The sequence below is a fragment of the Euprymna scolopes genome, chromosome 20, assembly GCF_053919585.1.
Source record: "Euprymna scolopes isolate OS-2025 chromosome 20, ASM5391958v1, whole genome shotgun sequence".
Taxonomy (NCBI): domain Eukaryota; kingdom Metazoa; phylum Mollusca; class Cephalopoda; order Sepiida; family Sepiolidae; genus Euprymna; species Euprymna scolopes.
Window position 1 is genome coordinate 82,475,649 of NC_136501.1, and position 13,010 is coordinate 82,488,658.

General features: G+C 33.6%; 1 protein-coding gene across 1 annotated transcript in view; it reads left to right on the top strand.

The window, feature by feature from the left end:
* The window catches only part of LOC145241497 (uncharacterized), a 54,099-nt gene extending 41,512 nt beyond the window's left edge, over window positions 1-12,587 (top strand). The window contains exons 2-3 of the mRNA XM_080104515.1: window positions 5,521-5,548; window positions 10,796-12,587. Of these exons, the coding sequence (XP_079960641.1) occupies window positions 5,521-5,548; window positions 10,796-11,241 (474 nt within the window). The 3' untranslated portion in view covers window positions 11,242-12,587. The remainder of the gene's footprint in view (window positions 1-5,520; window positions 5,549-10,795) is intronic.
* Window positions 12,588-13,010: the final 423 nt, after the last annotated feature.

Here is a 13,010-nt window from a genome sequence, read left to right on the forward strand (position 1 = left end):
CTAACATAGTATCCATTTGTACTGCTTAAATCAAGGAAAAGCTGTAATTTTGAAATTGCCAACAACACTTCAATCGGCCCCACACGAGGACAGCATCAGGCACAATCTCATTTTTAGTATGGGAAAAATCCTGCTCCACTAAAAGTGGATTGGGACAAAAAAAAATTGGCCTTAGTCTAGAAGATTTCTTTTTTACTGAGGACAGAACAAATGAAGTGTAGTATCAGATTAAAGTCAACACTTTTCATTATTTATTTCCTCAAAAGTACAAAAACTGAAATTTAATATTTCTTGTATAATCCTGTTTTTTTTTTTGTTTTTTTTGAAATATTTTACTTTTGTTAGGTATTTTTTTATAATACAAAAATGAAATTTAAGACTTTTCATATTTTTGATTTTCTTTATTAAATTCAGTAAAATAATTCTTTTAACATAAAAGAAGTTATGTTTTTTATAAGTAGGTAAACATTTTAGATTTTTAACCGAACAATTTAAAACTGAAATGAAAGTAATTACAATCGCGTTGTATACGTTTGAAAAACTTTGACGGTTGGCTTTTTTAAAAAGTATGGAAACATTGAAAAACAAAATATTGTAAAAACATAAAACTAAACATTATGTTGATTGATGGTTGCGGTTAAGGACTTCCGTAATTAAAAAAACAATTTTGCTCTCGGTTAAAATGCTGTTATATTTAAACTATTGCAGTAAGTAAATGGAGATTTCTTTTTTGTAATTCACATATCTTTTAATTCATATATATTTTTTGTAACTCACATATTTGTAATTGTTAATTAATTTTGTTAATTAAGTAAATAAACATTTTTATTGGATGTTTGCACAAAAACATTTGAAAAACTAGAAAATTTTAATTTAGATACTTTTTTTACAATTTTTTTAATCAATTCAAATAAAAAGGAAAAATTAAACGTTTTTTTTTTAATAAAGGTTTTAAATTTGTAAATTCACAGGTAATTTTTCCCATGACAGGAAAATATTTTTACTTTTTTGTAAAAATATTTTCAGTCAAATTGTTTTATTAATCTTGTTAGGTGAAGTGAAATGATGTCTATTATTGCAAGCATGATCAGAGATCAGACAGGAATTGATAAGTGACTAAATAAATCTGTCCTTTTCAAAAGTTATTTCTTCTGTTAATAAATCTGTCCTTTTCAAAAGTTATTTCTTCTGTTAATAAATCTGTCCTTTTCAAAAGTAGGCCTCTGTGATGATGAAATGTCATTGAGAATTTTTGGGTTTTGTGCAGATGTGGCAAATGTGAATGTAGGAGCAAGGAATAGTGTTGTATCATCAAGGCAGGAATTCCCCATAAACAATTGTATGGTCTCATGGCTTGAATTAGCCTTATTGACATGACAAAAACAATCTATTGTCTGTTATGAGTCTGTTAATGACTGTCTATATTTATTATGGAAAACTTATCACTTCAGTCCAAAGAGCAAAAGAGAACTCCAGAAGCATTGGAGAAGAACGAGAAGCAAGAATCTACTTGTCAGCGCTAGTGAATGATACTAGATGAGGTCAATGAAAATCTTTCTCCAAGCAAAGAAAGATGGTCATTTGCCTGGAGATCATGGAACAGTCTACACTCATATGGAAAGTTTTGCAACATCAAACGCACACATTGTTGGTAAAACTAAAAAAAAAAAATTTGCACATTTTGTATTCAGCGTCTTGCCATCGTATCCAATCTATTTGGCAAGCTAGCCTTGCTCAGTCTAAAACTACAGGCAATCTGATTCATGATTTTAATGTAGGAGTTGCATTAATCAAGGATTGTATGAAAGAGGAATACATCCCTGGGTGAATGTATGAAAAATTTATCCTCTGTATTGAATTTTTAAAAATAAAATTTCAGTTTGAAACAAAAAATTCAATTTCAGTAACACAAAGACACAGTATGTGTTTGTTAAATTATCTGGACATTTCTTGTTCCAGTTCCACTTTAAGATCTTAGATCCGCATTATTACAGTTAATTTCAATTTACCAATCTGACAAAGAAATTAAAAGTAAAATATCTGTTAAGTGTTGTACTAATTGCAAATCATTACTGAATATTTCTTCATGACACTTTTGCCAGGTAACAGTTGAAGAGAATGTAATGTTCCAGTCATTGAGAAAGTTTTATTTATTTTTTTTCAAGTTTAGTAATATCGAAACTGATGAAATTTCAAACTTGCATTTGTTAGTTGACTGAAGTATTTTCTGGGTGATATTTCCACTGAATGTAATTTTTGAATTTATGAATTTTCCCCCAATAAATTTCATCTGAATTGTTTTAGAGAAGTAGAAAATAAGATAAAACTTGATCTGGAATTATTTTATTGATAACATCAAAGTGAAATAACATTACATGTGTTTGGCAACTAAATTAGAATATTTGTCAGAAGTCAACTAAAGGTAAATTTGTTCATAGAGCGCTGAAGTAAATGCATTATTGGGTTGACATGACTCGTATATAATATTTCTCTGTTGAGAATTTAGTCCAAACATTCAACTCTGATTCTTGAATTGAAAAAAGATCCAATTTCAATCTAAATGAGGAATCCCATATTTATACTTTCTTTTATTTACACCTCATGACTACTGTAAGAGACAGGTCAATGCAGTAACACACAAAAAAGAACTCGCAGCATTTTATTTTTTATGGTTGTTGTACACGATTTGGGTATGGGAAAGTTTCAAATTTCGACTTACAAGTTATTTTCCGTTACATTTTTAAACGCTCTGTCGACTTTTATGATAAACCAATAAATCTTCCATTTTTACCCATGTTTTTAGGGTCGATCTTTCACATGAAATGGTCACCAGTGACGTTAAATCACACCTTCTACCATATCCTATTACCCCATCCTGATTCACATAAATTATAATGTTTTTTCAAAGATGTTCACACTTTCTCAATGACTGGACCATTTTCCATCACACTTGCCATCTTGCTATATGCACTGGTACATTCTAGTTCATGCCTTCCAAACAGTTGCAGTGAACCATCTGGATCAGTTCATCTGAAGAAGGACTTTTGTTTGTCATCACTGGAACAAGTTTGTCCCTTTCTACCTTCCACCCCCATTTAGATGGTGCCATTACATCACTACATCCCATCAACTCCATAACCTGGAAGTAAGTCTGCAAGCAAAGGCAGTTGGAGGGAGTCATTCTGACGTGATGAACATCTTTATTCTTGCAACTTTCAGATGATGAAGAAGAGATCCTCCATCTAGTAATTGTGCTTCGTAACTGGAACAGTTTGCTGCACACCACTGTCTGATTTTGTTTTAACATGGTTTTAAGTTGCAGTTTGTTCGCCTGATGCAGGGGGCTTTTTCACTTAAAGACATTACGTATAGACACAGTTCATAGGATATGATATAATCTAGCTAAAGATTTCCCATTCAGGAAACCTCTGAAACGGGTCAATGCTACAATCTGCAGACACTTTTACGTTCTTGCTGGATTCTAGAGTCTTTGCATTCAAACTATGTAAGAGTAGAACACTGATCGTCCGTCTATTTTTTGTACAAGCTCTCTTCCAATTTCAAAGAAGTCTTGCAGATTGACATTTTTGTTGGCATTAATTTCTGTGATGATATTGCAATAATGATTCATCAGTTAAAAATGCTGTAACACAGTTTTTCTGCAACTTTTTTGAGATCTATCTCATCTCTTTTCAACTGAGAGGTTGACAACTCCTTATGTTGTCACTTATGTACGCCCCTGTCAGTGGGGCATTAGAATACATCGACTGCCCCCTTGCAGAGAGTAAAAGTCCCTCAATGGGGCCACCTGTTGGCTGTGGGTGGCGACCCGTGACACTTTGGAACGGAATTCTGGTGATTGAAGGTCTTGGAGGATGAATTCATGAGTCTCCTCTTCCCAACACATCACTTTGGCCCTTACCTCTGTTAGACGGATGGTCAGAGAAGCCCGATCCAATCAATCGGCTGGTCACGTCAAGCCCTACGTCTACTATCAATGGTTTGGACTAAACTGAGAATTTTAAAATTAGTAAAAGAAATCCTCTCAAACAAAACCATAGAAACTAACAAAACTTCACCCCCAAAGTAGACGTTTGAAAGCGCTGGCCAAGTATAGAACCCAATTCCGACATGGCTCCTTTTCACTTGTCAAGTCAGAATCACCTTTGTTGGAGTCAATAGCAATGTCCTTTTGGTTGATGTAGTTTACCTGGCATGTTTTGATTTTCGCGTCACTTTTGATACTTGCATAGTTGATGCCTTCAGCTTCTTTTTCTCAAACCACCATGATCATTTCACCATCCAATAAAGGACAAGTTCTACATTGGCTGAATTCATGTTTTACACAGTATGTATATAAGGTTGAGTGCAACAAAAAAAAAAAAAAAAACCTCCTTTTATCTGAAAGGGGACCATCGTTTAATCGTTTCATCATATAACCTGGGATCTATACCGAAATTGCTGTTTCTTTCTGTTGTTTTTTTCCCCCCCACTTTGTAGAAGTTACTGAGGTATGATGTAAGGGGTGAGGGTTAACATAACTGGTAACGATTTCCTGTGAAAGATTGATCCTGTAAACATGGATAAAAATGCAAAATTGGTTTAGCATGAACACAAATAATCAAGTAACTGGAAAAGTAGAATTACTTTGTATTGAGACATAAAGGCAAATACTAATCTTTTTGTGCGCAAATTTCTGTTTTTGATGGTTTTGTTTTAAAGTTTGAGGTGGGTCTTGACCATAAATTGTTTTGTTTTATGCTGACAGGCAACGGGCGACAAGGTTTTGCATTGGACATTGTTGACAGGTTATTGATCTTTTCTATGGGAGTACTTCTAATTCAACAAAAACATATCTTATAGAATGGAATTTCAAACTAAACGCTTTAATCCACAAAGGTAGATTGTTTTCATTCTGTCAGCTATGACTGGGTAGAAGTTTTAATTAATTTTTATTTTTAATTGGTATTGCTTGAGGATTACATCTTCAATGTAGAGAGAACTGTCATTTAGAACCGATTGTTATTCAACACCTTTGTTTATGCCCAGGTTCACATATGAAAGTTTAGATGCCATACTCCCTGAAAATAATTGTTTTAACATTTCATTGTGGCTGATGAAACAAGGATAATATACCTCCATGTATTTAAAGACATCTTCAGTTTGGAATTCTGTCGAGGTTCCTAGAGTCTATATATTGAAAATCAGACAAAATAATTTGTTAGATTGCAGTTCTAGTATTTTTATTGCTGCTGTAGTATGCAAGGTTGCCATCTGTAAGTCATCACTTCTTGGAACTTTATCATAACGAATATGCGTTGTGCAGCTTTATTGATGTATTGTCATTATTTCGAAACTCATCGTTTAATAGAAAAGTTTTTGAATCTTGTCCAATAAGTAATTCTTGCATTTGTATTTCCAGTTTTTGATCTTTTTGTGATTTTATCTTTTAAAAAGCATTCGCTAAGTTTTAATTTAAACCTGCTTTATTTTTTTTTTGTTTTTTTTTGTTTATTTCAGAGAGATAGTCAAGGAAACATGATTGCAGGTATTTATTTTTCATTTAATAAAACATGATTGCAGGTATTTATTTTTCATTTAATAAAACATGATTGCAGGTATTTATTTTTCATTTAATAAAACATGATTGCAGGTATTTATTTTTCATTTAATAAAACATGATTGCTGGTATTTATTTTTCATTTAATAAAACATGATTGCAGGTATTTATTTTTCATTTAATAAAACATGATTGCTGGTATTTATTTTTCATTTAATAAAACATGATTGCTGGTATTTATTTTTCATTTAATAAAACATGATTGCAGGTATTTATTTTTCATTTAATAAAACATGATTGCAGGTATTTATTTTTCATTTAATAAAACATGATTGCTGGTATTTATTTTTCATTTAATAAAACATGATTGCAGGTATTTATTTTTCATTTAATAAAACATGATTGCAGGTATTTATTTTTCATTTAATAAAACATGATTGCAGGTATTTATTTTTCATTTAATAAAACATGATTGCAGGTATTTATTTTTCATTTAATAAAAACAGTGCATGTTCTCTTTTACATCTAACGTGATTGAAAATCAATGATTTATTTTTATTTCTTTCAATATTTCATAAACCTGGTGCATGGCTGCAGTTTTTTTTCTTCGGACGACGATCGTCCCTCGCTGAGGACGAATTGGGTCGGTCGAGGGTTTAGTTTCAAAAGATCAGTGTGGTTGCTACTCTAAGTATGACGCTCCGAACCTGAAGTCAAGTGGTTTATGAGTGATCCTTCGTCTCGCATTCGAGAGGGAGTTCAAAACAGGACTTTGATGGCAACCTGTTGCTGCCGCATAAGCGGCAACGATGATTGAAAGACTGCCGATTAAATCACCACCATATGCGATGACGGCTGCTATGGCTCCAGCATCTAATTGCCTGAGAAACTTGTCACAATAACGTCTAGTGCGATTCTCACCCCTTTTGTAAGTTCCAATGACGATGTGTGATTCACAAATGCTGCAAAAGTGCTGCTTCCACTGTGGCAAACTTGAGCAAACTTAGCTTCAGTTGTGGCGCAATATTATGCTGGAGAAGAGCAGACTGATTTTGAAGTTTTAGTTTAAACTCCTCCGCAACGTCCGACTTCAGATTGGCTATGTTGAACTGCAAGAGATGCTTTACAAGCAATTTTGCCCTTAGGTTTGAGAATGGTGACTGGGCAAATGTAGGTTTGCACGGACAGGTGCATGCAGAGCCATGTCTGCTGCCTGTATCTGCACTCCGATGTGCCCCATAATTAATAATAGAACTCACCTACCTTGTGCAGACCAGAATATGAACAATTGGATTTTTTTATTGTACAAAGGAATCATCACTTATCAAGATAAGTGTTAATCATCATCACTTATCAAGGCTGAAGATAAGTGTTAATGAGTGGTTGACGGGACAAGAGCATAGTGATTGTTAGTGGTGGGAATTGGGTATAGTTTAATTCTTTAAGGAGACGGCTCAACAAGAACTTGTTTACATTGGACAACCATGCTGTAGTCAGCAAGAAAGCAAACCAGTGGAACAGTTCCACATACAGGCAATTCAAAGAAATAACCTTTTTTCATGGAATCTACATTTAGATTTATGCACAGATAGAAAATGGGTAAAATTCTTGCTAGTTGAGTTTTTAAGATTTGGCAGGGAGTGGGGGTGGCTATGGATTGGAGCTTAGACAAGGCACTTGCCATGAAAATAACAATAGAGCAACTTGGGAGAGGTTGCAGAAAAGAGAAAAGAGCCTCACCTACTAGGTTTCAAAGCCGGTTTTCAACTCTGTTTTTATTTGGTGTGTTTAGTTGTGCGATGATTTGCAATAACAGAGTTAACAAGTGGTCACCATTCTCACATTGCATACCCAAACCAAAATATCCTAGTACATACCTTGAAGTCTCATCCGCCAATCCCGTTAAGGTATTCCAGCTGCCTGCATCTGTCATTAGACAAGATGTGATCTACAGTTTTTCGAAGGTGATGCTAGAACTGATCTTTGTCCTCAACTACTATGCTGAGCATCGATACATAAACAGCAATAATGCTAATGTTGAGGATTGCTTCTTTGAGCTGGATTCTTGTTAATCTTCGGGAAGTTCTCATGCCAAAAGAGTTGCTTGTGTTTTAGAGTTGTGGCGATGGCCATTCTGCAGTCCTCTATTATCAGTTACAATATATAGATGATATAGATGATAGACGCAATGTACAATTTAATCACACAAAGGCCAATATTGAGAAGCCTGACTTCGATAGGCATGCCATATTGATGCAATGATTTCATAGTGAGAATGTTGTGCCTCCGCTTGTAGCCTATATACATTTCATCCTGCCATCTTTGTTCCTTTTCGACAATTCATTGATGCAAGAGTGTTTTGAAAACTTACCACCAAGCCCCTACGACCTGAAAGACCAGCATGTTTGTTATAGCAGAAGATGCATTGGCATCTGTTGTATTTTCTTGAATTGTCTGTCAGAATTTATTTTCGGAAACTGTTGTCAATTCTACTCTTTTGTAACACTGCGTATACTGTCGAGTTTCCAATGCAAAGATGACATGACCAAAAGTAACTGTTGCTTTCGGGTACATATGTCTTTTGAAATGCCATGTTCAGCTGAGGCATGTGTTTGCCACAGGAAGTACAATTACCCATAAAGGATTTTTCTCATAAAGGTTTGACTACTCTAGCTCTGCTGTGTTCTGTTTATATGCAAGCACATTAACACAGTTATTACCTAATGAAGAATGTCACTCTTTGCCACATACAGATGGTCATTCACTGTAGAGAGGCTAACTATAGCCTATAGTTGCGCTAGATTTCTTTAAGATAAATCATATATAGTGTTGGATGTATGGAGACCAGTTAAGGGTGCCAGAGAAGGCCATCTTGGTAAAGTATCCCTCTCTACCTCTCTTAACCCCCATGATGAATTTATTGAAATTAGGACACAGCTGGTTGATATCGCATAGCCTTGTTGTATAATAGATTGTTAGGAGTGCAAATAAATTCTCTGAACAGTTTCAGGCTTGTTCTTTGGACACAAAACTAGTGTCTATTGCCTTTGTAAAAGAAGCCATTTTTTATTTTAAATAAGCTTATTGAATGGTTTCATCTTTTAATTCTCAAACTAATCAGTGTGCCGTTCATATTGTCTCTTTATTTTTCTAAAGATCATTAACCTTTTTCAAACATGGTGGGAGGAGTTGTTTTGATTAATTTCTCTAATCATTTGCATCTTAAATTAGAATCATTTGATTTAACATTTCTGATTACCAGATTCTTATATGTGTATTTTATGTGAGGACTGTGGACAATCAAGTCATCTGACATTATCATTCAATTCAACATGATCTTACAAAAATGAATGATTTATTCAGCTATGAGCGTCCTACTGGACTTTATTGTATCTGCTGAGGCTGAAAAGTTGTGTAAATTTAAGTCTGTTTAATGATATTGTTGGATTAGCAAGCAGGCTGCTTCCTCTGAACTGTCGAATGTTGCGCATGCTCCCATATGTATGTCTACTGTCATATCCAACTAAATATTGCTCACAATTTTTAAGACAAGAAGGGTCAAATTTTGAACCATGTGTGATCATTTATCGAAAGTGTTTCCTATTTTCAAGATATCAAATATTTGAATATTTTGTGTAATTAAAAACTTCAACTTTTCAAGAATTTGGTTTTTGATTTTTAGATGAGCCTAATTTTGATTTTTAGATGAGCCTAATTTTGATTTTTAGATGAGCCTAATTTTGATTTTTAGATGAGCCTAATTTTGATTTTTAGATGAGCCTAATTTTGATTTTTAGATGAGCCTAATTTTGATTTTTAGAGGAGCCTAATTTTGATTTTTAGAGGAGCCTAATTTTGATTTTTAGATGAGCCTAATTTTGATTTTTAGATGAGCCTAATTTTGATTTTTAGATGAGCTTAATTTTGATTTTTAGATGAGCCTAATTTTGATTTTTAGAGGAGCCTAATTTTGATTTTTAGAGGAGCCTAATTTTGATTTTTAGATGAGCCTAATTTTGATTTTTAGATGAGCCTAATTTTGATTTTTAGATGAGCCTAATTTTGATTTTTAGATGAGCCTAATTTTGATTTTTAGATGAGCCTAATTTTGATTTTTAGATGAGCCTAATTTTGATTTTTAGAGGAGCCTAATTTTGATTTTTAGAGGAGCCTAATTTTGATTTTTAGAGGAGCCTAATTTTGATTTTTAGAGGAGCCTAATTTTGATTTTTAGAGGAGCCTAATTTTGATTTTTAGATGAGCCTAATTTTGATTTTTAGATGAGCCTAATTTTGATTTTTAGAGGAGCCTAATTTTGATTTTTAGAGGAGCCTAATTTTGATTTTTAGATGAGCCTAATTTTGATTTTTAGATGAGCCTAATTTTGATTTTTAGATGAGCCTAATTTTGATTTTTAGATGAGCCTAATTTTGATTTTTAGATGAGCCTAATTTTGATTTTTAGAGGAGCCTAATTTTGATTTTTAGAGGAGCCTAATTTTGATTTTTAGATGAGCCTAATTTTGATTTTTAGATGAGCCTAATTTTGATTTTTAGATGAGCCTAATTTTGATTTTTAGATGAGCCTAATTTTGATTTTTAGATGAGCCTAATTTTGATTTTTAGATGAGCCTAATTTTGATTTTTAGAGGAGCCTAATTTTGATTTTTAGAGGAGCCTAATTTTGATTTTTAGAGGAGCCTAATTTTGATTTTTAGAGGAGCCTAATTTTGATTTTTAGAGGAGCCTAATTTTGATGATTCTTTTCCTGATTGTTTTCTAGCTACATTTTTTCAAACTTGTGAATCGTTGAAACTCGCTAACTGATAAGAAATTTTTAACTTAACCCTTTATTGTATCTGCTGAGGTTGATTGTTCTCATTCCATGTAGACTATCCAGTCTACATATAATTGGTCTTTTATGTTGCTTTTAGTTATTAGATTAGTAAGGATTCAACGTTTGGAAGACTATCACTTGGAAATAATTGTTAATCATTTTTAACCGCAAAGTCATGTGGATCTGTGGCATAACTTCTTTCAAAGTTTCTTACCACTATATACCGTCATGAATTTAATAAAAGCGTTCAGTTCAAATTCTGTAGAATTTTCTGAATTTGACATAAAAATTCTCAAGTTCAAAAAAGAAAAGATTAGTTATATCAATGAAAACATGAAAGTGAAATTAATAATCCATTTTGTGTGCTGATTTTAATTCCAAGTCGTTTGTTTGTTTCAGACAAGGGTAACAATGCTCCTGGCCATGCAGACATCATCCAGAAAGAGCTTGAAGAACAGTTTGAACAAAGCCAGGAGCACAAACGGTTGAGCGGCAAGCTCGGTCACACGGGCCTTGCGGGTTTTAAACCCGAAGAGGAGGAAACCCAACAGGAGGCAGCTGTCACGGGTGGGGTGAAGAAGGCCACCGACAACAACAACACCGGCAGTCCTGTAGAGAATCTGGATGATGAAGATGAAGAAGATGATGAGGAGGAGGATGAGGAGGACGAAGATGAAGATGAAGACAAGTCTCTTGACGACGAGGAGGACGAAGAAGACGAAGAGGATGACTTAAGTGATGATGAAGAAGATGATGATGTGAATGAGGATATCAGTGACGAGGATGACGGTGAAATGCCAACAGATGCTAAGAAAATGAAATTGGTTGAAGAGGAGAGCCACTAACTTCTGTGTCATGATTTTCCACACATTTTCCCATTCGTCGTTCACAGCTCATTTCATTTTTAGTCATTCTGCCAAAGAATGCAGCCTTCGAACTTTGGCCGTAATAAAAACCAATTTCATTAGAGGTGCTTTTTTTAGCTCATCTGTCTTGATTCATTACAACAATGCCTTGTCTGCAGAGTGAGCCGAAACGCCATGAAATTGTTAATTCACAATTTCTGTCATCTAACTGTATTTCGTACAAAAGAAAAAAAAATCATGTGTGTTCTGACCCTTCCACAAAATTTCAGTCGTGAATGCTTGACAATCTTTGTTTTATTACTGTTCAATTATATTTGGGGGGCACTTTAGTGATTGTCTTATCAGTATAAGATCCTAAATGGGCATCACTGACTGGAAAAGCCTAAAGATAATGTCAAAATAATCTCCAGACTTTTGAAATTGAGGAAGGCCATCACAGGCAAAATCAAGGTCGTGTCAGAGTAGTTATTGATAATTTTTTCACTTCATATCTAGACATCTGCTTATGATTGAATGGTGATAAAATAAAAACTGTTGGGCATTAATAATTGAAACTTGGTGAACAAGGCAAGCCTTTTTTTTTAAAAAAACAAACTTTTTATTTTTTTTTTTACCAAATATGGTTATATTGCAGAAAAGATTATGAATTTTATTAACAATTTCATGGATGATTTTTTTTCTTTTCCCCTCGGGTCACCCTATAACAGCCAGCAGGAAACCCATCAAAACTTTTCCCTTTTTCCACGCATTCTACAAATGCAGTCAAAAATTGTTCTTGTTAGCCGATTATTCCGATACTGAATCATCCAATATCATCTTATATAGCATTCACCATTGAATACTATTGTGTTAACATCAAGCATGGCACGACTGAAGAATATATGAGAAATAATAGAAAAACACATTTTTGATACTTTGATAGATTAACGTGTTGCTGCGGGTTTAGATCAAACTTGTATAATTTTTTATTGCTCAAAATTGGAAATGTTTCCCATTTCTTTAGAAATTTTTCAGTTTTTATTTTACAGGAAAAAAAAGATTAACTTTTTAAATAGAAATATTTCTTTTCTGGGGTTAAAATGTAACTATGACAACGGAAAATGGTACAACTTAAATGTAATTTACGATAAAAATCTACACGATAACGAGTGCCGCTAACAAATCACTCGTCTTGCTTTTTGCTTCTGATGGTGGATCAATAAGTCCTCGTCTAATTATTAGCGGAAACTTTGACTGCATCATCATTCATGGAAAAGCATTGGATTGAATGCATTGCCAGTTATTAAAGGAGATTATGTTGACAAATAAATATTTGTTGTGTAAAATGACTTTTTTTTTTTTTTTTTTTTTTTTTTTTTTTTTTTGCATCATCCTACTTTCTAATTATGCTACAATTGAATTTTGCAGCTTAATAAGAACCGATACATTTGCATTTTCACATCTATTCACACAATAGACGAAATTCATTGTGTTCAATGCTTAGATGCTCAACAACTTATCAAAACAATGCAAGCAATAATATAGGGTTGGTAGTCGGGATATCCATGTGGATGAGGTGACGGTGAGTCATGAGGTTTAGTTTTGGCAAATTTTAGAAAGTATAAAAGTTTTAAAAGATTCAATGTTTCAGCAGCCAACAACTGGTGCAGTTTATTTCTTGTTTCAGCAATTTTTAGTGTGAAAAAATGTTGGTGAAAGTTATAGAGCTTTGCTGTTTTTTATTTTGGAGGCATATCCCTATCCTCATG